This window comes from Tamandua tetradactyla, chromosome 12 (assembly GCF_023851605.1).
Source record: "Tamandua tetradactyla isolate mTamTet1 chromosome 12, mTamTet1.pri, whole genome shotgun sequence".
NCBI classification, from domain to species: domain Eukaryota; kingdom Metazoa; phylum Chordata; class Mammalia; order Pilosa; family Myrmecophagidae; genus Tamandua; species Tamandua tetradactyla.
In genome coordinates, this window is record NC_135338.1 from 99,624,083 (window position 1) to 99,650,043 (window position 25,961).

Sequence of the window (25,961 nt, forward strand, 5' to 3'; positions counted from 1 at the left end):
TAAAAGAAATAGAAAAGAACGGCAGAGGCTGAGGCACAGTCTCCTCAGGAAAGGCACAAGGCACAGGATCACCAGTGTCTGTGCCTCCAGGTTCATCTTCCTTGACAAACGACGCACAACTGGCCCTTGGTCTCAGGAGATGAGTTCAGGCATCAGGCACAGAATCACTACGGAGTCTGTGCAATGCTCCTCGCTCCTGAGCTTTCCTCTAACACCCTGTGATCAGGCAGTTCAGCTCCTGGCCTGGGGTTCAAGTTCCACATTCCCAAAAGACATGCTCCAGCTTCAATCTTGGAAGCAGGGAGTCTCAGAGGCAGCTCACCTTCCGTAATATCCCAGGGAACACCTCCTAGGAACACCTTGCAAGAGTAGATGGGATTCTTGTAGTTGCGGGGAGGAAGCTGGCCACTCCAGGTACATGTGGCTTCATTCACAGCTTTGGCAGAAAGAGAGAGAAGGAGGAGTCAGAATCAACAAAGAACTATTCTATTCTCTAAGGTGAGCCTACTAGAAGAACTAGACTGGCCACAGTCCTAACCCAGTTGCCTAGGAGAATGTCCACCGTTCTATTCCAAAAGGCAAGAAACCTTACGTTCTCATCAATCTCATCAGCCAAATACAATAATCCTACTTCACTAATTCTATCCCCACTAAAACTGAGAGGAATACCAAACCAGATGTTCAGGGAAAAATAAAATCACACCGCACGCTATTTTCAAACACTATCATATGAACAACATGCTAACCACAAAGCAATTTTATCTCCTATAGCTTAAAACAGTAATTAATGTAAATTTATAATTACTTGAAAGTAACCAAAGCAATTTTATGTATAACATCCTCCAAGGCTTCACTGTCTAAACAGGCCTTCTCTCCCTGACAGTTTGAAGAAGAACATTCTACTCTAGTCTCTTTCTGGCTCTGAACTCAATCTCTGAAGTGACGACACTGACAATAAAAACCACCACTAGCAATCCAATAATACAAGAATGCCACGACAGCTCCCCAAGTCAGAGGCATGGCCCTCACAGCACCTGAGCAGTCGGTCAGTGGGGGCTCCAGCCTCCTATTTAATGACAAACACAAGTTTGTCTGAACTCACTGTGACATTTCTCTGACTCAGGCATTACTTCATTAAAAAACAAGTACTAAATGCTTTCTTCCTGTACAGAGTAAGAACTACCTTCTATTGCCTGCCGCTGACAATTCCTAGGGCCTCTCTGTCCTTGGTGAGCAACTCAGTTTTCTATCAGTCTCTAATTCTGTCCTCCCTCAGTTTGTGCCTCCTTCAGAAATGACCTTAGTGGGACCAGCTGGCTGGTTCCTGCTCTTTTACTGTCCTCTTTCAGCAACTAGGCAGACAGCCAGTGAAATGAGCCATAATTTTCATTCAAGATGAATGGAAGGCCATTCCCTAAAAATTATAGGCCCATTGCATTGCTACAGCAAGAAACTGGGCACTATAAACAGTATTTTGCAAACAAAAACAGAACTGGGTATAATGGCCTCATCCAAGAGCACGGAAGTGTCATTTCTTAGGAAAACAATGCCTCTATAGCAAGTAGAAAGATGGGCTGCCAAAGCCATTAGCCATTTAACAAGGCAGCAGCACTATGAAGGGAGACAGTGATCAGGTGGAGCTCTGTCAGAAAGACAGACATACTAAAACCTATGGAAAGAAATGGAACGCAGAAACTGAATATTCCCTTAGTCATCAGCTCGAGAATCTCAGAATAGGGCTAACAGCCTCTGTGATGCCCTAGAAGATACTAACTTATTTACTTCCAAGAACTGGTTTAAAATGAAAAAAACAGATTCGGTGACTGAACCCTAAGACACCAGGACACTTGGGAATGTTCTCTACCTGAGAGGCTGACAAGTGAACCACACATCCCCCAGTCCATCCCTAAGCATACCAACCAGACAGTCCTGGGGAAAACATTCCTGAATGGGGCTGTATCTGACATGTCTCTGAAGTAGAAAGTGGGGAGAGACACAGAATTCTGGGCATCATCCCCAATTTCTCTTTGAGGACACTCACCCATGAAAGAATCAAGGGCTACAGGAAGGGCAGCATACAGCCAATCTCCACGGAAAAGCACAAATGAGGGGTAGATTCAACCGCTCATGGGCACATCCCTGTTTGCCAATTTACCTGCCTCTCCTCTCAAAGCAGTTCCTGAGTTTGACCCCATTAGCACTTTCCCACAGAAGAGATCTAGAGATCTCACCATATTGCCAACTGCTCCTCCAGATGGTTCAGCAGTGTGTGAACTAAAGCCACTTACTCTCTGCTCCCAGAACGAGGCCTCAGGTCCATGCCTGCCCACAGCCACACTCACCTGCAGCTTGCCGATGCAGCCTGGCCTCTCTCTCTATGCTGAAGGGATCTTTGGGAGCTTCAAGAAGGTCCCAAGATGGCCACACAGAAGCTCCTGGCCATCTCTTTGATGCACTGGTTGGGGAAGGAGTGACTGCAGCAAGAGCAGCTTGCTCTTGGTCCATTCGGGACCCAACCCCCATCTTTAAAGGGTCTCTGGGACCACCCCCTGTCAGAGACAGGAAGGGCAGAGGAGGGGAAATACGAAGGCTTGACTAGGGGAGAAAAAAAGGAAGATACAGATTTTTAAAGGACAGTTTTGTTACAAAAGTAATAATCATACTACAGAAAATATGAAAAATTTTAAGTTTAATATTGATGTATTTCCTTTTAGAATTTCCTCCTATGCATTTAAAAGATAATTGTTTTACACAACATAAAATTTGTCATTTTAAAAATCATTTTTAAGTGTATAATTCAGTGGCATTATTAACATTTACAATGTTGTACAGCCATCATCACTATTTAATTCAAAACTTTGTCGTCCCTAACAGAAGCTCTGTACCCACTAAGCATCACCTCTCCATTCCTCCCTCTCCCTGGCCCCTGGTAACCTCTAATCTGTCTCTGTGAATGCACCTATGTTACATATTTCATATAAATGACTCCCTATATATTTCAAAGATTAGTTGTACTTACAGTATAGTTTAAACAAATTCTCCTTCTCTTCTCAATTCAACAATTTTTTTCATATTGCCAGGCGGTCTTCATAACCATTATACATAAATTTATGATATTCTATTTAGGGGACAAGCTACATTTCACTGACCCATACCCCTACTGTTGGAAAGTACTTTAGATACTTTCCAAGTTTTGGGGATTAGAAAATTTAAAGGCATAGTTTCTTCATATTTTGTGTCTTCCTTGAAGTCCTAGAAGAAGAATGTGGAAATGCTTTCTAAGGAGGGCTCTGTGTTTCCCCAGAAATGTACGGGAACACAAAAACTTCACTACAAGCTTGTATTCAAATCTTCAAATTCTGTTAATTTAAGTGGGGAAAACTGATTATACCATTATTTTTAAAAAAATCTAAAATATTAGTCAATAGAGTATTTCCTGTAAGTTCATACACTGGCTCTATTTCCTTTTCTGTGAATTGTCTGTCCTTATCCCTTCCCCAGTGTATCCTTTTGGGTGGAAGGAGTGTCTGAGAAAGTTTTTTTAAACAAAATCCCAAAATATTAAAGTTAGTTCTGAGGCAAATTTCTAAGACATCATCCCTAATGTACCAAAAAGAATTAAAAGCACTTCATTTGACTCCAATTTTAGCAGGAGAGTATAAACTGCAGCCCAGAAAAGAATAGGGACCAACCTGTGGTTACAGACAAAATCAAATGGGCAGTGGGGACACCAACACCAGCTTTCATGCTCTATGATGTGCTGGCAGGAGGCAACAGGGTGGGCTCTGAAAGGTCATTCTATGAATGGGAAACTGTAACCACAACCACTATTTCTGATCCTAGATAAGAACAGAAGACTGTGGGAAAACAAGTCTTTCTATTCATTACCATTCATTCAGCTTGGGGGACTTGATGGTAGAGAAATCAAGTTCAGAAGGGACCTAGGTATCACTTCTACTACCTATATACCCACCTGTTCTAATCTATTTGCTAACATCTCCACGTGGCATAGATACCGCACATATCACAGACGGGTGAAGATAAAGAACATGAGATGCATCAATTAACTGAGGCTGTATTTCATAGATTTATCATGGCCTCAGATTGAGAGCCAGTGTGGGCCAGTAGAAAGAATACAGGAGCTAGAGTCAGATCTGGATTAAAACCCTAGCCCTGAAACTTACTAACCGTGTGGTTTTTTTTTTTTACGTCTCACTTAAAATTTTTGAGATATTATACATTAGGTTACGTAAAATGATATTATTTAAAGGTTAAAAGAAACACCCATGTAGGTCAAGATATGGAGAACATTGCTACAACCCCCATATTTTCTTTCAAGGCTAACTGTTTTCCAACAGCTCCTAGAGTAATTATTCAAAAACAATTCTTGGTGCAGGTCTTGAAGTTTATTGCTCAGTGGGTATAAAAGAATCCTCAATTGTGCTGAGGATGAAAAGCTCTACAGGTGCCCACGAAGGTCTACAGATACTGCACTACTACCGTCACCCCACTCCCAGTCTTCATTCTAGAGGACACGCATTCCCACCTCAAACTCCAAAACAGACACTGTACCCTACCCTTCCCCTTAGGACACACACAGGTAAGCCTCCCGTGAATAAATTACATACAATCAAATCTGAGAGATGATCCGATCCAGAGCTGAAGCCACTTGTGTCTGAGTCAGAGGGGCTGCTAGAACGGGAGTCCAGGATGGGCCGGGTATCCAGGCGGGATCCTCTAACTGAGGGTGCCGGAAACTTGTCCACCAAGTCAGACCCAAGGGGGTCCAGAGGCAGGAAGCTCAAGGGCGGTTTTCCCAAGACATTTCCCAGTGGATTATGGAGCATGCTTAATACTAGGAAGAAAAAAAAAGGATCCCTCATGAATTTGTAGTTTTCTTCTCAGCCAATGTGCCTTCCCTTCTCTTCCACAATCATCCACCAAGGCAGATGGCAGATCACTGAATAAGGATCCCTGGTATGCCACAACCACATTTAGAGTACAATAAACAGGCATGCATCCACTACTGGGAAATGGCTACCCGGGGCCCATCAGAGGCAGCCACAGAGTAACTGTCTGAAGACCAAACTCCTGCTCTCTGTCATCCAGGCTTAAAGTCAGTACCAGATTCTGGGGAAACTCTGTGTTACCTGGGACCCCAGTCACAGCTGATATTAATTTCTGCATACACCTGCCCATGTTGCTACAGAAGATACCTTCAACACAACTAGGGAGCCCAAACCACACTACTTTCTTATTATCGCCTACTAACCAGAGAGCAACCAGGTCCAGGGCATGAGATTACAGGTGGCTGAGGAGAATGTGTAGAGTCTAAAATATTGGATGGATCATTCATAGGGACAATAAAGAGACCCATGGTGATAACTGGACCTGGGGTTAAAAAAAAGAACAGGTGCTGAGATTTCAATCACAGAAGGACATCGCTAACTAGCGATGATGAAGAGAGGTAAGAAGATGGTTTGTTCAAAAATTTTTCACAGGTTTATCACTCAAGAGTACAAGAGTCACAATGTACAAACATGAAGAATAAAAAGAATGACCCTGAAGGCAAATGAGGCTTTGGATAATGAGGAACCTCCATTTGACCAAGCAGAATTCTGAAGGAAAAGCCTTTAGCTAAGGCAGAATTTGGAGGGAGGATTCACTAGTGAGGAGCAAGACAAAGGGTAGTCTGTTAATCTAGGAAAAGGGGAGTTTCAGGCAGCAAAGTAGAGACCTCTAAGAACTGGTTAATGAAGGCACACCATCATAGAGCAGTACTCAGAAAAACGCTCCAGATGAGATAGCTAGCCCCAAATATATGAGGCTTTAGTGACTGTATCTTCAACCAAAGGTTAATAAAAATGTATTGGAAAGGGTCAAACAGCAACATGGGTGGTCACAATAGACCACATTTCCTCATTCACTATTATATTGGTTCATCTGTTCTACCTGCCAAAAATTTATCTACCTCAACTATCTGCACTTCTCTACTGTGCCCACAAAGATAACGTGAGACTCTGCCAAACCTCTGTGTGAAAGAATTATGTCTACAGCACTCCTCTAATCTGGTTATCAGCCTGTCTAAAGAGAAAATGGTATCATAATCCATTCTAGCCAATAATGAACTCTACCTCTTTAAGTGCTCCTGGTTCATGATTAATATCGTTCTTCAATCTGGACCAAATTCCTATCATCCACTAATAGTGATTTCTCTGTACAAACATCTAGCATGTGCCAGACACTGTGCTCGCGTCATTCCATGTAAATGGTCCTCACTGACCCTGAGAAGGAGCTATGATTACCCCATTTTAACCACAGGAAACCATGGCCCAGAAGGCAAGCAGCTAGTGGGTGAGGGTGGGACCTCCAATCTTCTTGTTCTCATGTTCCTGGCACCTCACCTTTGTTAGATTCCTTTAAGACCATCAACTGCAGATCTCACCTACCAGAGGTCAGTGTCTTGAGATCTAAATCTTCTAAAACTTACCTGTGGCTCCCATGCTCTGGGAACTCATTAAAAATGCACCTTGGGTCCTACCCCAGAACTTCTGAATCAGAATTTGCATTTTAACAAAATCTCCAGCAGATCTGCATAAGCATTCAAGTTTGAGAAGCACTGATGTAGAAAAACCTGTGACTTGCTATGTCAAGCTCTAATAAATCCCCTTACTATGGCCCCCAAAACCCATTAGTGATTATTTCCTTGCCTTAGAACATTGATGTTAAGCACAACTCCAAAAGCACAATGATTAATACCCAAGAGAGAGAGGAAAAAAAGCATCAATTAAAGAAACCCAGGTAGCAAGGCAGCTGGCTATGCAGAACATTACCCAAAGTGTGTGGACTCTGAAAACCCTGGACTTGGTGTGAGTGCTGGGGATGGGGATGGTTCAGAAGACCAGAGAAGCAGACACATAAGTATCCAGTAAGAAGAACATAAAAAAGAATGGCACGGATGGTGACGATAGTTTCAGGAAAAGTCACGGCCAGAAGAAGCTAAAAATTGTGAAAAATATTCAAAACAACCAAGGGACTTTGTAAAGTTCATACTAAGCAAAAATAAAGGCAGCTAGGGCCTGTTGTTTGAGGCAGATACATGTTAAGAGATGACAGGAAGGTACTGGAGGAGAAAGGACATTACTCACTTGACAAAACTGGAATATGAAGGGGGGTTTTATCAATTTTAAATTTACTGAAGTTGATAACTTTTTTATATATGAATGTACATAACATCTCTTAATAGTTCAGAAAAATTAAATATATACAGAGAGAGAGAACGAGAGAGAGAGAGAGAGAGGGAGAGAGAAACAGAGAGAAAAACAGAGAGAGAGAGAGAAAGAGAATGCAAATGATCAAGTTAAAGGGGTAAAATGCCAACAACAGGAGAATCTGGATAAATGGAATACAAAGGTTCTTTGTTTAATTTTGTCCATTTTATAACTTCTGTGAATTTGAAATTATTTCCAAATAAAAAGTTATTTTAAAAAAGACAGGAAAGTGAACTAGTCAATTCCCTTTACTTTCTTTGCCTCTTTCGTGGCAATTGATCTAACCAAAGAGAAAAATTAAGCCCAAGTAATGGGGACTTGAACCCCCAGAGGAGAAGAGGGTAACTGAGTATCTTTGGAGTCTCTGCCCATGAGAGGAAATAATCTTTTTTTAAACAAGCTTCCCAAAGCCTCAAAAACATTTGTACAGATACCTGTAGACACACGTGTGCAAAGATCTGCCTTCTCAACTGAGTATACCCAGGACCATCCTTACCACCACCCCCCCCCAGCAGTAATTAGTACAACACATGGAGAGAGCACGGGATCAGTATCTGCTAAATACCACTGAAAGAAAGGAAGGCTCATACTGCTTGGTGCCAGTATGCTTACTCAGGCTAAATTCTTTTCTATTAAGTTACTCAACTTAAGGACATAATGCTGGCTTAGACACAACTCAGATTTAGGGGCAGAAGCCTAGTTTACAACCCCCTTCACACTACACTGCCCATCACCAAAACAGAGGTTTGGATATCTTCAGTGACTTACTCATCAAATTTGTGGCAGTACTCCTTCCACTAGTCTCAAAGATTCTCTTCAAAGGGGGCTAAACATAGGAAATAAACACAGGCTGAAGAGAGCTAGTCTGGTTGATGAAGGGCAGAATGGAAGGAGAGGGTAGAAAAGTTTCCCTGTCCTGACCAATTCTTCCCAGATTTTGCTGGTATCCGTAGAGCCACTGAAATGTTTTCCTGCATTCAAGTACAGGGGCTTTGAAGAGTGCCTCACTGAACACTGTACCAGATACACAGATACACAGGGGAATCATCCAGAAAGGCGCAATCCCACTGGTAGAGAAGGAAGATCAAGGTGTCCCAGAACTAAAACACCTAGGATAATTCACCTTCCTGCAAATATTAAATTGGAAGGGGCCAAGGATACAGTATGAGTTTGACTAGAAGACACAGGGAAGATACGAAAGCACCAAGAAGCCTAGGATTTTCTGTTCTGATGTTTCCTTTAACCTGCAGAAGGTTCCAAGTTTCTGGCAACCGTTACCCCCATGGCAAAGATACCATAAAATGATGTAATTGTCCCTCTATAGCCCAATGTCACATGGCCTGGTCAGGTGGTTCTGAGTATAGATCAAAGGAAGGAAAGTGGCAGAAACTTTGGGCCCCTGGAGAAGGAGGGATCTCATTTTAGAAAATGGAGCATGTCTTGTTCCCAGCTCAGTTCATGAGATCACACTTTCCCCATATGTGGTTGCTGAGTGGGCAGCACAGATCTCCACCAATCAGAGGGAAGGAGCTCAACAGGTAGCACAATGGCTCATTCTCTGGATCTGCTCCCTTCTAAGCAGAAAGGCGCTGTCTCTAAGCCACACAACCTAAAATGCTGGTTCCTTATACTGCAGACCAGTGGCTGATCTCAAACTGACTCTCCACCAAAGGACACAGAGCTTCACGAAGGTCAGACTCCAGGCATGAACCTAGGTGACTGGGTGTGAGCTGAAGCAGCTAGCCTCATTGCTCTGCTCCTGTCCTAACCCTACTACTCAGGGACCACAGAGTATCTGAAGTTACCAAGTACTTCCAACCCTGGTGGCCAAGTGTTCAGAAAATCCACATCTTCCAGAAGTGACTTACAAAGAAAGTATGCTCTTCACGGAGCAGAGGCAACTGCTTCAACCTAACTCACTCACATGCTGGCAGGCAGCAGCAGCAGGTACAGACAGCACTTAGGAAGTCACAGGGAGGAAAGGACCTGGCAGAGGGTTCCAACTCATTAATACTACCTCAGAGGGTACAGGAGACTAAATCAGCAGTGATATTTTTAGACTGATTGTTAACTTTCTCCACTTTCACCCTTCTATGCCAGCTCCTGTGGGTTTTATAGCTGAGTCACTGCTTGAATTTTCTGAAGCCTTCCCCAAGAGTACAAAGGCACCCAGAGTCTGATGGCAGCAGCAGCAATGGAAGCAAGGGCCAAACACTGGACATTTTGCATTGCAAGATACTGTCTGAGCTTGAATTCATCTGGGGCAGAAACCAGGCCAAACACAGCAGAGTCACATGTTTGTTATCTAATGGGTGTGGCCAAGAAAAAACTCCAGCACAGGAGCCATTATTTCTAGGTTGAGATATAAAGCATCATACCTGGAGCTGTTCCTCCCTCTCCCTGCTCTTTGGTCTGTGATGCTTGCTCAGGATCTATCTGGGGTCGTTAGAGGTAGGGAACAGAGGAAGGCAGAACCCTACCCAGGTATGAAAACAGGAAGCTCTTCTGCCTGTGTGGCCCTAAACCCACAACTGTACATCGCACCCTAAATCAGGTAGTGACCTTTTGAATGTGAATTCCCCCTACTGACTCTGGGTCCCACAAGTCCAAGGTGGTACTAAACATGTCCCTTCTCCCCAATGTGACTATCAATCTTGCTCTTTGAATGGGTTCTAATGCCTGCAGGAAAGACATGTCCAAGTTCCACGTGAGGTCAGAGTCCACCCTGCATCTGCGGCTAACCACTTTCTTTCTCACCGAGAAGGCACTCCGTTAACGCACTGCTTCCCAAGTTCTCTCTCTTCTTCACACTGAAAGCTGTTCTCGAACAGACTATCTGACTCCAAGATAGGACTCACGTTTCAGTGTATGGCAAGAACGTTCTATAAATGCCTAATCATGCCACAGTAGCCATGGGGGCCCAGATAAACTGGCCCAAGAAGAATCTGTCCATACAGATACTCAAAACAAGTAGGAGACAGAAGATTGAGAGAGATCTTGTCTGAACTCTACATTTTGAAAACACCCAGGATTAACACAGTGGCTCAGCAATCGTTGCTCATTCAACAAATAAATACCAATTAAAAGCACCTATGAGCCAGGCACTGTGTTACATGCTGGGAATATAGTAGTGGAGAATTGAGCAGTCAAGGCAGAGTTGCAAGAGACCCTGGTTAGGCCAGGAAGTCCATGTTCCACATATGAGGGACTCAATCCTATCCTGAATGTTGCATCAGAAAGGCTGTTTGGAAGAGGCTGAGGTACATCAGTAGCAGAAGCAAAATGTTAAAAGACTCCTCTCTCATCCCAGGCTGATTTAGCTGACAATGGGGAGCCTGCAAGTAACATGGCACATGGAATATTCCATTAACTAGTTAGCAGTTAGGGCAGAAACCAGAGAGGATGTACAGGTTACTCTTCAACGGACTCCTAAAACGGAGTGAGAAGAAAACAGGACATGTCCTCTGACATCTCTGCACTGAGCACCTAGTCTGCCCACTGGGCTTTGGACAAGGCATTCACTAGGAGTCCCTGTTTCCATGTCCCCAAAGCTGATTCTCAGAGCCACCCCATTCTCCTGCTGAGTAATGCTGCATGCAAAAGAGTCACAAGGAGGAAGGCAGAAAGACACACCCAGCAGGTGGTACCGTTGTTGAGATGAGACTCAGAAGTAGAGAGCGAGTCAGAACTGTCTGTTGTGGGCCCTGGCATTTAGAGACCTCAGCAAAGGAACATCTCACCTCTGGCTGAACAGTCCCATCCAAGAAGACCCAGAGCTCAGGGAAATAGAAGCGGCCATCACCACGGCTCTAAAACAGTACAGATGGCCCACGTTAAAACAAGATTCTTGTCTGACATGTGAGGCTTTTACCCAGAGGAACACAGGTATAATAGAAAGCATTTAAGACTTCTGGAACCAAAGAGTTTTGGGGCTGTCAACAGTCATGCCACAGCTTCTGTGAGTCTACTTCTTCATCTGTAAGATAGGAATAGTAATAACCGTACCTATTTCACAGGACTGTGTAAGCATTAAAATCACACGATGTACACAGCATAAGAAGTAGTTGATAAATGGTGGCTGTAAGTCACCCCACCACCCCTCCTAGGGCACGGAGGACTGCTTCCACAGCCTTGCCGTTCCATTACAGGAGTCAGACACTGCAAGCAGGACAAAGGTAGCTCTGGACACATGCCACTGGAGTCTCAGAAAAAAACCTACTTTTAACGTTCAGCTTGCCTTAAAGGGTTTCTTCTCTAGCAAGATGTATGGCCTCAGGGTAGGTACAGTCTAAAAGAGAAGGACCCCACAAAGTCCCACATCCAAAACCAATACTGGCTCAAGGACAGACTCCACCTCAGGGTCTTGCTGCAGCCTCTGAGGCCAGTGAAATCTGCACAGCACAAGGGCCTCGGCCCTGAAGAATGGTCCCCATGCAGCAGCTCACGCTGAGAACCCAACGAAAAGGAGTTTTGTCCCAATGCAAACCTCCTCAGGGAAGAAAATGGGAGTCCTTAACACAGCAACTCTCATGCTGCACTTGCTGTGCCTTCTCATCCGATTTCCCTGACAGTCAGAGAGATGCTAAAGGGCAAAAACTGTATCTTATTTACTGATGTACCTCCAGTGCCTAAGACACTGCCTGGCACACAGACAGTTCTCAATGTATGCTGAATGAACTTAGCCAAGATTTTCAGTCACGAGTCCTGCAACCTCTAAACTTGCTCCCTGCATTACCGAACACTTAAAATGGTTGATGGTCAGATGGGAAGCTGTAGCTGCCTGGGGAACTACATCACTAAGCAGAAGAGTGAGCTTGCATTCTGGGCCCCATACAGGCTGTCTGCAAAAATAACTCCCAGTTGGCTTCAAGTTCTGGGAGACCAGAAAGTGTTCTTTGACCCTTAGCTCTGCCTTGGAGAAGCAGCACAGTGCAGGGAGCTGTTGAAATATTCTTCCCTCTCAGAAGAAACTGATGAGCTAGTCTGTCTTCAGATGGGAAGGGAGTGTAGGCACTGGAATGTGGGCTGCATGTTCCCGCATTGCTGGCGAGGGTGCACGATCTGGTGCTGCAGCTGCCTGGTGGGAGGGCTGCATCCTACTCCAGAAGGCAGTACTCTCATGTGGGCCTTCTAAGAAGGCCCAGAGCTCAGGGAAATAGAGGTGGCCATCACATGGCTCTAAAACCAAGGAGAGCACGGTCATTAGGAACGGGTGTGTTCAGGATCCTCAGAAAGGAAGACATGCCCACACTGACCTTGCCCACAGTCAGATCATGCCGCCGGGCAACTCTACAGTCCCTCTGAATTCCAAGGTCATAGACTAGCCTTTCCCTGATCCACAAAATCATGTTATACATATCAACTGGAGTGCTGAGGATGGAAGGTGGAGAAGTAAATCTTCACACGCACATGTACTTACATACTTCAGGGTAAACAGCTATATGCACAGGTGTCTTAGGTGGCAAGGAAGCTGGGGAAATCATGGCTGAATCCAAGCTATTTTTTTTTTTTTACAACCTAATTTCACAATAACTTTCGGGCCAAGCTCTTCAAGTCCCAAGTCAGGCCCACCTGCATTTCTAGGGGCCCACTGGCTAAAACACATTTCAGAAGGACTCCTGTACTAAAAGAAACCAGAGCCAAAGAAAGGGCGGCACCCCAACCTGACACCAATGAGACACAGTGCCTCAGCCAAACACCAGTCGTCAGAGATAGGTGCTGGGACCCACCTCTTGTGTGGGCTCTTTCATCTTTTTTTCAAATACAGTAGGAGTGAGGACAGGACAAGGTCAGCTTCAGAGGCCACAGAGGTTGGCTTCAAAGTACCACACAAAAGAAACTACCAGGACCTCCAAGCCAAGAAGATCCCCAGGAGATCAAGACCAAACAGTGACACCACAACATCCTTGCCCAGGAGAACAGGGCCGTTAGCAACCTTTCTGAAAAAACCTGAAGCCAGTACTTTAAGAAATCCTACCTCAACCCAAAGGTAGTCACTAAACTCAATGGACCAGAGAATGGAACCCCCTCCCCCAAAAAAAAAAAATCCAACCACCCTCCCACAACTACCTAATCAAATGGCAGTTTACCAAAACAACTGGGCATTACAATGTGAAACAAACACTAGAGTCCCAGGCTCTGTCAAGTAGTATGAAAAAAGACCTGCGCCAAACAGGGTGGACGCCAGAGGGGAATCAACAAGACAGTGCCTTGCTGCCATGTTTGCCGGATACTGGAACGGGGAGACAAGAGACGGCTGGCAAGCTCAATGTGCCCTACTGTCAGCAACAAGAGCAAAAATTTCCCCCCACCTGCTTACTATCTTTCCACCTTCCTCCAGTATCTAATGCCAACACTCTTTGCTATTAATGTATGGTTTATATGAAGTGAACCATGCAGATTTCAAGTGTATCTATATTATTTCTTAAGTTCACATTTCTCACTGAATACTCCAAGACTCAGATCTGGCCAACCCTCTCCCTTGTACCAGAAGAGGAAAATAAGTGGGCAGTGGGGGAGGTCTGAGCAGCAGTTAAATGGGTTGTTGAGAATCCCCTTTGATTTGTCCCCATTGAATCCCACCAAGACAAAAGGTCCTAAAGGGGAGTGGCTCTTCCTTCAACCACCTGGTTACCCTTAACACAAAGAGAGAGAGAAAAAAAACCTTTGTAGCTGAGAGGTACTCCACCCCACTTACCCTGACTACCCCTTATCAAAATCAGTCTTCTTAACCTTCTGTTAATTGCAATTTCCCACATTACCCTGTCCAACCCCAGGTTAAAATTCTTGCCCTGCTATGATTCTGGGAGCAGTCAACCTTCTTATATAGCTACCTAGTTTTAAAAGCCACTGAGAAATGGAATCTGGACAACCAGTCATCAGCCCCTTAAGTCCCCTCCCCCACCTAAAAGTGTTTTTGCTACATCATCTCCAAGACAGGCCTGGGCACCAGAGGGGTTAGCTGGATCTTTTCTGCATTAGGCTGTCACCTTGGGGACCCTTTTCAGGGCCACCCCAGGTGCAGACTAACAACTCCAGGGAATTTATCAGGGTAAGTGGAAAAGCCATGCCTGTCTTTACAAGCAACCATCTGTCCTGCCACACTCACAGCCAGCATTTCCATCTTTTGCAAAACAGCTTCATGTTGTGTGTATGGGGGGTGGAAGTGGGGGGCAGGATTGTCGACATGAAGGGGAACAGAACAACTGTTGCTGTGCATATCTTTGCCTGCCACTCCATACAGCCCCCTCCCCAGCCAGCTCATTCTCCGCCACTCACCTGAGTGTGTGCTGCTCTGGGCTGAGGAATCGGAATCCTGAGTGCTCCAGGGTCGGTCCCAGCCTGTCAGACTGAGGGACTGCAGGCCAAGGCACAAGTCGTTTGCATCTGGGAGGCCACGGGAAGATTCTTGCGCAGAGGTGGGGAAAAGCATCCTGTTTGTAACTGTTTCTTCAGAGTCCTGGAAGTCTGTTTTGGATAGGAGGGCAAACAGTAGAAACCCCAGAGTTAAAGGCTGTTTTCTCCAATATTATTAACAATAACTGTTATTAATAATAGTTTCCCCAGGCTCAGGGACCAGACATCCAAGCTAGCTGGATTCTGCAGCCACTGCCACTGCACTTTTGGGGGCGTGAGAGCAAGAGCAGTTGCCATACAGGCCCCCTCCCCACACACACCCCTATCCCGTCTGCATTACAGACTGGGCCAGCATGTGATCAGGCTGCTGATGCTTCCCGCTGCCAGTGACATCAGCCGGCTGAGCCGTGCAATAGAGAGCGGCATCATCCCTCACAGAACGGGGGAGGAGCAGGAGCCGACGACAGGGAGGAGACTTGGCTCCCAGGGAAAAGGCAGCACAACAGCTATTTGGAATAGTCTGGGTGCAGTGCCGGTAAGTGAGGGTGGTGAGGCATCGCCCTCCCGTCTCCTGCAATGGTGGCCAAGTGGCCTTCAGGCACAACTGAAGTTCTCCCTGCTGTCAGCAAAGCCAAAGCAGCCAACTGCCTGTTTGTGTAGCTCTGCTCTTATTCTCCTCTCCCCAGCCTTTCTCTCCCTCCCCCCAACTCTCTACCCCCAAGCCCCAAAACACTCTAGTCCTGGACTCCCTCCAGCTGCTGGCTCAAGCCCTGGTTTTGCAGCCCAATGCAAACCTTCACAATTCTGTTAGCAAAAACCTATGTGCTCTGTGCGGCCCATGAGCAGCACTGACACAGCAATGTTCACCAGTGAGGAATGGGACAACCTTCAGAAAGCACTGTACACTTGGACCCTGGGGGACGACACTTGGTGCTCCATGCCTGTAGGAGCAGCTCATCCCAGAGAAAAGGGTCAGGTTTGGTAGAGGAAGTGGGAGTCACCGGGCAGCACTAGAAGCCCTGTGCCATCTCGTAGGGCGTGGCCCACAACCCACATACCACAGCAGACTCTGCCCTGATTAGGATAATCCCTGTTCCCAGGCTCCCTCACCTCAACGGGATGGGTATTAGCCATGAGCAAATGTATCAGGTCCAGCTCCTCCTCTCCCTTCTGCAGGCAGAGACTAAGGAAACACTCCCAAAGCAGTGTCTGACAGACCCAAACAAGACGAATGGTCTCACAAGAATTGTATGCTTTATCAGAAACATAATGCCCAGGAGCTATCGGTAAGTTTTTCTTGCCCTTCCAGAAACCACCTGATACCTGTCAACCTTGGGGGCACTAATACCTTCAGCTGCCAGGGTCCCCTCTCAAGGCTGCTGTCCAGGACCAAGGCCCTATTACCATGGCCACTCACAGCTCTACAACAAAGCCTAAGGAAGCTGAGCTCTGCCCAGAGCTTCTGGAGCCTCTGCACACATCCTTTCTTCAACGTGTACACTTCTTAGCCCTGTGCCCACATAACCCCCAGTGGCTGGACATCCTCTTCAAAAAGGGAGAGTAGAGTGGGGAAAATGTGCTAATGTCAGCAGGGAGGCTCCTCACACCTGGATTAGGCTAGCCATATGCCACCCTGCCTGCTCTGTCTTCGCTGTAAGGGGAAGTAACTACATATAGGAGGTATCTCCACCTAGGACCCACCAGCTGGGGGTGGGGGTGGGGGGTGGAGGAGGAACGAGAGGGGAATAATGCTGTTAGCCACAGGAATGGCCTGCCAGAGCCTCCTGCAGTGTACCTATGCTCACAGGCACTCAGGCAACGCCTAGAGAGAGAAAATGGTCAGTCTGTGGCAGGGACTCCTCCCTTCAGAGGCTTTTTTTAGGAGCTTTGATGCTGCGTCATCCATCTACGTTATTCCTGTCTGGCTGTAGATACTCTGCATATTTCCTGTCTGTGCGTGTCAAAGCCTTGCTCACCTCTGCATAGGCTGGGAAGGAGACCACCCATACTGCTATTGCCCGCACCCCTAGACTGTTCCCTCCTACTTCTCCAGCTACACCCTTCCTCAACAATGAGGACACACTTTAAAAATAAGCCGTATATATTAACTATAAAAACATAATGCTTTCTTTATGTTAAGTGGCAATAGCAGTTACTTTTCAGGTTTTTGTGAGGATTAATAAACATCCACATTTAAACACCCATTCCCCTTCCCAAACCTAATCTGAGGGTATCAATATATCAATACCTAAAACTAGCCTTTTCTTCCTCCCCCCTCTAAAATCAGGACATCTATGTATATGGCAATTCTAATGCCCCAGGCAATGATAATCTAATCATCAACTGTACTCTTGCTACTTGAAGTATAGTTTGGCAGATGGCCACATGAGTATCACCAGGAGCTTGTTGCAAATGCAGAATCTTAGGCCCCACTCAATCCATATTTTAACAAAATTCCCAGCTAATATGCATGCAGTTCATATGTACAAACATGAAAGTTTGAGCAATACTGCTCTATACAATGACCATAACCTTTCAAATCTCACGCAGGTCTGTATAACCCTACAAGAAACAAATGGCCACAAGCATCTAGGAGTTGGGGATGAAAACACAGTATAATTCTACTGTCACTCCCAGCATCCCTGCCATACACATCACCTTTATCCTTATCTTGACATTCATCATTCCATTGTTTCTTCCGGGTAAAGGCTTTCATTACCATTGTAAGATTCTTTCATAAGATTCAAAAGTGGGGGCCAGACTTATTAAACCCTTAGGGTGACATGCTGAGGAAAAGCATGTAACTTTTACAGTCTGCTAGATGAGACTTTGTTCCTAGGTCTGCCACTGGGCAATTTCAAACAAGTTACTTAGTCTTTTTCTTGAGTCTCTTTTCATCTGTTAAGTGGCAATAGCAGCTACTTTTCAGATTTTTGTGGGGATTAAGTAAAGTATTTGGTACATTTAGTATCTGGCATACAGTATTTTATCAGTAGAGTGACCATATAATTTATCATCTAAAGCAGGACACTTTTTACAGGAGGGCAAATAATCATACTAGGTCAGCAAACTTAAAAAGAAACTGTTCTCAGGAAAACTGGTATGCATGGTCACTCTCTCTGTAAGGGGCAGCCACGCGTGTCCAGAAACATTTTATTCAAAAACCTCCTTTCTAATAGTGTCCAGATATCCGCATCTCTCCAAACTTACCCATTCCACTCCACCTCTTCACTCTATACCTGAAAGGAAGTTTGAGAAGTGAACTGCTAACACAGGCTACCTACCATGTAGTGAGTCAAAAGGTCTGAAAAACAAAGGATGATTTTAATGAGCAAAAGCTCCCCTTTGATTCTCAAACACATCTGATGCTGTACAGAGACTTGGTTCTTTTCATTGGGAGATATTCTTTAAAATCCTTTGCCAAGCACCAAATAGGCACTGAGAAGATACTAAAAGCTGGTAACCAGTATAAGAAATGATAACTCTCATTTAAGGCAATTTGAACAATGTCTCAGCTTCAATGCTTTCTCCCACAAGTTTCTTTATAAATACCTATGTAAAGTTCCCAATTTAAGTTTCTTAATCTGGTTTAAAATTCTACAGTAATGTCCCACTGAAAATAGCGGTTATCTTCTGTATAGGTAACCTCCTAAATTCCCCAGCAACTAAACAACTGAGGGAAAGAAGTTTATCAGGGTCTAAAATGGAGCAGTTCCTAGCAGGCTCAAAATGCAGGTGGGAGAGCCAGGGACTCTGGCTCCAGAGCTCATAGTTCTACAGCCTCAACTATTATCTCTTCCATCCTCCATGTGATGAGAACCTTCTCTATTCTCTGATAACTCCACCAAAACTTAGCACAAAATTGCTCAGGATCCTGCGCAATTATCATTCCTAAGCACCTGGCAAGCAGGGAAGTAAGATCAGAAAAGAGGAATGTCTTCAGGCCCCCACTTGTGAAAATATTAAAGCTCCATTATATAAGTGGATGGGGACCAAAAAGGACTCCACAGAGAACATATCTCCTAAACTGACCTTGGAAGAAAGAGGTCTAGCTTTGAGGCGGTGACAGAGGGGAAGGGAGAGAAGGTTAGCAAATGTTAAGGATGGTCATGAACTGAGGTCAGAATACCAAACTGACGCTTGGGGCAGGCAGTAAGGAACTCCATAAGCTTTTAAACAGGAAATGTTCCGGTAGAAGGCCCAAGATGATCCAGAGGCCAGGGGCAGGGAAGCCAGGGATGAGAGGGAGAGAAGGAGGAAGAAGAAGAAAACAGAGGAATAGTGGAGAAAGAAGATGAGAGAAAGGCAATATGTTAAATGATAGAAGCGGACTACAAAGTTGCATTTATACCATGATTATAACCAAAAACCCTGTATGCTGATGAACAATGCTGGTAAAGGAATGTAAAAAAATATGAATAGCTAATGTTTGAAGGTAGCAGGCTGCTATGGACTTTTCTTTGGGCTGTTATTCTTAGACATTATAACAATGCAAAATAAAATTTGTCTTCTTTTTGTTCTCTAGACTTAAAAACAAGCATACGGGTGGGCCGCGGTGGCTCAGCGGGCAAAGTGCTTGCCTGCTATGCCGGAGGACCTCGGTTCGATTCCCGGCCCCAGCCCATGTAACAAAAACGGAAAAACAAAATACAATAAAGCAAGAAAATGTTTGGAAATGTTTCCCTTTCTTCCTTCCTTCCTTCCTTCTATCCTTCCTTCCTTCTCTCTGTCTTTCCTTTAAAAAAAAAAAAAAAAAAAACAAGCATACTATTACAGCTTATACAACAACCAAACTTGGTGACTCTTTTTATAAAATATCTACTTCATCTCCAAATTCCATCCTCCCTGGTAGTAGCAGAGAGAGAGGACACTGAGTCATTTGCCCCCTTAGATTCCTTTACTTAAATGACTTGAGTCATTTAATAATAGCTGAGGCTATTTAAGTCAGTGATTTATAATTCTTCTTAAAGTTTTAATGAACCCACAAGGTAGCATTTCGATGAACAGATTTCTAAAAAGATAATTTGGATACTATTTTCTACCCTAAATCAAGAAAACCAAAATGTTAATTTTGAAAAATCAATAGTGGCAGCTTAAAGATAAAGAACAAACAAGTCATCAGATGCCTGTAAAAATCATTTCAATTGCTCTGATTGGACTACGGTCCTTAATTCATTCACGCAAGGTGACTGCAGAACCTCTAGAGTAATGCTTCTCAAATTTAGTGTACATACGAAACATTTGGGAATCTTGTAAAACACTGATTCCAATTCACTGGGTCTGGAGTGGGTCCCAGGATTTGTATTTCTATCAAACTTCTGGGTGATGCCAATGCTACTGGTCTCCTACCACATTTTGAATAGTAAGAGTTTAAATGTTTTTTTCTTACCCAGATTCTCTCCTCCAGCCAATTCAACCCACACTTACTCAACACTTTCTTCTCGTCTGAATCCTGCCTCTCAGATCACACCCTGGCTTCGTTATTAACGTCCTCTCACACTCTTCACCAAACATAAAAGGATAAGTTTGAGCTAGTCACAGCCCTCAGGAAGTATTCTCTCTAGAGAACAATTCTTTGCTAATCCGTGCACTAATAAGTAAAGAAAGAAAAAATTCAGAAGAATATGTGATGGCTAGAATATTCAAGGAAAGTTCCTTACTTTATTCATTAAACTGTCTTATTACAGTTTAAGATTCAAGAGCATTAGGTTTATTTTGTTTTTAACCTCTATAAAAATGTGACCATTAGATCATTTTAATCTTGACTAGTTTTAATAATCTTAAAATGAATTCAATAATCTTAAAATGAATTTTCAAAGTCATTTCTATAATATTTCTTAAAATGAATATTAATACGTACACTCAGACTTCAAAACAAAGTCATACATCATGTTCACATATTGGAAGAATCAATATTGTTAGGAAGTTTATTCCCACCAAATTTATCTACATAGTCAATTCAATCCCAACCATAATACCTGCCTCCAAGCATTCAATGAGGAAAGAATTCTTTTTTAAACAAACAACCCAATATCCATGTGGGAGAAAATGAAACTTCACTCTTCCTCACACTATACCCAAACATTAATTTAATAATCAGAGGCCTAAAAATAAAAGCTAATAAAGCTCTCTAAGAAAACAGAATAGCTCCATGATCTGGGGGAAGGGGAGACAGTGCACAGAAGCAAGATCTCTAGGGTAGGACACGGAAAGGAAAATCAGAGAAAAGTTTGATAAAATGGACTTTCCAAAACTAAAAACTTCTGCTTATAAAAGCACCGTTAAGAAAATGAGTAGGTAAGCCACAAAACAGGAGAAAATATATACAGCTACATCTGAAAAATAACTAGCATCTAGAGTAAATAAGAAACCCTAACAAATTTACAACAATAGTCCAATTTTGAAAAGGGCACAAAATCTGAAAAGGTAGTTCACAAAGATACATAAGTGGTCAATAAGCACTTGAGAAAAGTACTCAACATCACTAGCCAAAGAAATGAAAATTAAAGCCACCATGAGATATTACTACATACCCACCACATGGCTAAAGTTAAAAGGACTGCTCCACTATTTGGTGCTGTCAAAGAATTTTCATATATTATTGTATATATACATATATTGATATAGTATACACTGTATCAAAATACATAAATATAAATAAATCATATATTATTGTAAGATGGTACCCTATTTTTTAGACAATTAAACCTACATATCTTGTGACTAGCAGTTCTACTCCTACATACTTAGCCAAGAAAGAGTATGTCTACAAAAAGATCTGTACAAGAATGTTAACAGCTTTATTCATAATTGCCCCAAACTGGAAACAGCCCAAGTAACCATCAAGAGGGGAATAAACAATTCGGTGTATCTGTTACTAAGGAATACTTCTCAGCAATAAAAAGGAATAAGATACTGATAAATGCAAGAAAAAAGATTGATGTAATTCTCCATAGATGACATTCTAGTACACGCAAAACTATCCCACAGTTAGTAGGTTACCACACCAGGACATCTCACAGAACGAGGGTGGGACTTCACCAGCAAGGGCATGAGGGGGTTTCCTGAGGGGGTGATAATGCTCTGCTGTTGAAAGTTACCAGAACGGATCTAATGATGCCTCAAGATCTGTGCATTTCACTGTGTATAAATTTTACCTCAAAAAAAGAGTTATAAATAAATATTGAACAGTAGTTAATGAAATCCAAGTTAAAGCATTTGGGGCTGAACTGTACTCGTCTGAAACTTTATTTTAAAATGCACTGTAAAAATATAACGGGCTAGTAGTGATAAGAGGGATAAACGAACAGATGATAAAACAAAACATGACAAAATGTTGACTGCAGAATCTCAGTGGTGGGTATTACAGTGTTTACTGTATAATTCTTTCAGCTTTTCTGTATGTTTGAAATTGTAATAAAATGTGGAAAAACGAAGTCAGACTTTTTCTAATGAAAAGCAATTCTGACAGAACTGATTGGTTTGACAATAAGAACTGACTGTTAAATTAGATTTTAAGGTCGATTTTCCATAAACAGAGTAAATTAAAACTTCAGGCCCAAGGTTTTAACAAATACACATTTAAACCAAGTGATAAGATTGAAAGCATTTAAAAATATTGTATTGGGAACGGTATATTTTTAAATTAACAGTATTTTCATTTTCTCAATCCTTTAGGTATACAGTTAAACAAGTGTGTCTTTTAAGTTAAAGAGTAACCAACAGGTAATAGTCACCTGAAATATTGATAAGGCAAATTTTTTCTTGTAAAAAGTCTGTTCACTGTTAGAATTGAACATTTACTTGCTTGAAATTAAAAAAATACTTTTATTGACAAATCTTCACACATAGTCCATATATGGTATACAATCAATGGCTTATAATATCATCACATAGTTGTATATCCATCTCAGAAAACTTGTAACACTCCAGAAAAAGAAATAAGGAAAAAACCCATACATCCTATATCCCTTACCCCTTCCTCCCTCTCAATGATGCACAGTATTTCAATCTATCCAATTTTTACCTTTTACTCCATTATTTATTTTCTGTCCTTATTTTTTATTTAACTTTTTTATTGTCTAGTATAACATATATACAAAGCAAAGAAATAAAAAAAGCAATAGCTGTCAAACCACTCTTCAACAAGTAATTACAGGACAGATTCCAGAGTTTGTCAAAGGCTACCATACAATCCTCTCAGATTTTTCCTTTTAGCTGCTCCAGAATATAGGAAGCTAGGTGGCTTAAATATTTTTTTTATCACAATAGACTTTTGTGTGAAAAGTAACATTATATCATCTTGAGATAGTTACCTTTGATTCCTATCTTTTGGAGTGTTTTTATCAGAAAAGGATGTTGAATTTTGTCAAATGCTTTTTCAGCATCTATTGAAATAAGCATATGATTTTACCCTTTCAATTTAATGCGCTGTACTGTATTACTTGATTTTCTTGTGTTGAACCATCCTTGCATTCCTGGTATAAACCCCACATGGTCATGATGTATAATTCTTTCAATGTGTTGCTGGATTTGATTTGCTAATATTTTGTTGAGAATTTTTACATCTACATTCATTAGGGAGATTGGCTTTTTTACAGCATCTTTACCTGGTTTAGGTATTAAAATGACATTAGCATTATAAAATGAGTTAGGTACTGTTCCTTTTTCTTCAATTTTTTGAAAAAGTCTAGGTAGGATTGTTAGTGTTAGTTCTTTTTGGAATGTTTGATCAAATTCCCGTGAGGTCATTTGGTCCTAGGCTTTTCCTTGTAGGAAGGTTTTCAACGCCTGAATGAATCTCTTTAACTTGTCATTGGTTTGTTGGGATCTTCTATTACCTGCTGAGTCAGTGCAACTTGTTTGTGAGTTTCCAGTAATTTGTTCATTTCATATAAGTTGTCTAGTTCATTGGCATATAGTTGTTCATAGTATCGTCTTATGATTTTTTTTTTATTTCTTCAGGGTCTGTGTTAATGCAACCCTTCTCATTTCTGATTTTGTTTATTTGCATCCTCTTTCTTCTTTTCTTTGTCAGTCTCGCTACTGGCCCATCAATTTTATTGATTTTCTCAAAGAACCAGCTTTTGGTTTTATTGATTCTTTCTATTGTTCTTTTGCTCTCCCATTCATTTAACTCTGCTTTAATCTTCGTTATTTCTCTTCTTCTATTTGCTTTGGGGTCAGTTTGCTGTTCTTTCTCAAGTTCCTCTAGGTGAGCAGTTAGGTCCTTGAATTTTGCTCTTTATTGCTTTTTAATATAAACATTTAGGGCAATAAATTTCCCTCAGCACAGCCTTTGTCACATCCCATGATGTCTGATAAGTTGTATTCTCATTTTCATTTGTCTCCAGATAGCTACTGATTTCTCTAGCCATTTCTTCTTTGACCCACTTGTTGTTTAAGAGTGTGTTATTTACTCTCCATATATTTGTGAATATTCTTGTTCTTTGGTAGTTATTGAGGTCCATCTTCATTCCATTGTGATCAGAGAAAGTGCTTTGAATAATTTCAGTGTTTTTTAAATGTATAAAGACCCGTTTTGTACCCCAGCATATGATCTACCCTGGAGAATGTTCCATGAGCACTACAGAAGAATGTATACCCTTGTGTTTTGGGGTGCAATGACCTATATATGTCTGTTAGATTTAATTCATTTATCAAGTTGTTTAACTTCTCTGTTTCCATGTTGATCTTCTGTCTGGTTATCCTATCTATAGAGGCGAGTGGTGTATTGAAGTCTCCTATTATTGTTGAAACATCTATCACTTTCTCCAGTTTTGCTGTCTCATGTACTTTGGAGCTCCTTGACTGGGAGCATAAACATTTATGACTGTTATATCTTCTTGGTGAACTGCCCCTTTTATTAATATATAGTGTCCTTCTTTGTCTTTTATGACATCTTTACATTTAAAGTCTATTTTGTCTGATATTAGTATAGCTACTCTTGCTTTCTTTTGGTTAAATCTTGCATGGAAAATCATTTTCCATCCTTTCACCTTCCACCTATTTGCATCCTTGTGTCTAAGATGAGTCTCTTTTAAGCAGCATATAGCTGGATTGTATTTCTTAATCCATTCTATCAATACGTACCTTTTAATTGGTATGTTTAGTCTGTTAACATTCAGTTATTACTGAAAAGTTGTTTCTTGAATCCACCATTTTATCCTTTGAATTTTATTTGTGAGATCTATATATTCTTTTGCCTCTTTCTCTTTTTATCCTTTCAATTACCTTTACTGGTATTCTTCAATTCTGTGCCCTCCTCCAGACCTCCTTCTCCTGTCTTTTTCTTTCAACTGGCAGAATTCTCTTTAGTATTTCTTGTAGGGCCAGTCTCTTGTTGAAAAATTCTCTCATACTTTGTTTGTCTGTGACAATTTTAGCCTCCCTCTCAGTTTTGAAGGACAACATGGATGGGTATAGAATTCTCGGCTGGAAGTCTTTCGCTTTTAGGATATTAAATATCACACCACTATCTTCTCGCCTTTATGGTGCCACTTGAGTAGTCTGAACTCAGTCTTATGTGGTTTCCCTTGTATATAGAAGATTGTTCCTCTCTTGCCACTTTCAGAATTTTCTGCTTCTCTTCAACATCAGACAGACTGATTAGTGTCTTTGGGAAGGCCTATTTGGATTTATTCTGTTTGGAGTTCATTGGGCTTTTCTGACTTATATACTTAGACCCTTTATAAGTGTTAGGAAGTTTTTCCCCATTATATCCTCAACTACTCTTTCTAGTCCTTTATTTTTCTCTTCTCTGGGACATCGATGATTCTTATATTTGTGCGCCTTGTTTTACCTATCTTTTCCCTGAGTTCCAATTCAATTTTTCCATCTTTTTTGCCATTTGCTGTTTGGAGCACTTGAAATCAGTTATTCTGTCCTCTATATCACTTTTCTTCTGTTTCTTCAAATCTGCTGTTGTGTGCCTCTAGTATGGTTTTTATTTGGTCAACAGTCTTTAATCTCTGTGATATCTGCTATTTTTCTATTTATTCTTTCAAATTCCTCTTTATCCTCTTCTACAGTCTTCTTGATCTCCTTTATGACATTAGCCATCTCACTTATTTTATTAAGTAGAGTTATATGAACATTTTTAATTAGTTGTTACAGTGTGTTGTGTCTGTTCTGGTGTTTTATTTTGGTTGTCAGGCTGGACTATCTGTCTGCACTAGAGCTTAGTGCTCGTCTGTAATTTTTGTCACATGTAAATATCCTGTCTGATTTACTCTGGGAGTTGGCTTCTTTCAGTAGTGCCTTGTGTTTGCAGGGTAGGGGTGCAGCTGGATGCAGGGTACAGGGAAGGGCACAACAGTGTCGTGATGCCTTGCA

General features: G+C 42.2%; 1 protein-coding gene across 9 annotated transcripts in view; it reads right to left on the reverse strand.

Annotated features, from left to right (window-relative positions):
• CPEB1 (cytoplasmic polyadenylation element binding protein 1) overlaps positions 1 to 25,961 on the reverse strand; it is a 112,150-nt gene that overhangs the window by 9,207 nt on the left and 76,982 nt on the right. For all 9 annotated transcript variants that reach the window (XM_077124313.1, XM_077124306.1, XM_077124305.1 and 6 more), the window contains 4 exons: positions 14,550 to 14,738; positions 4,629 to 4,855; positions 2,343 to 2,595; positions 323 to 436 (listed from right to left, as the gene is read on the reverse strand). In XM_077124313.1, coding sequence (XP_076980428.1) covers positions 323 to 436; positions 2,343 to 2,595; positions 4,629 to 4,855; positions 14,550 to 14,703 — 748 coding nt within the window. In that variant the 5' untranslated portion in view covers positions 14,704 to 14,738. The remainder of the gene's footprint in view (positions 1 to 322; positions 437 to 2,342; positions 2,596 to 4,628; positions 4,856 to 14,549; positions 14,739 to 25,961) is intronic.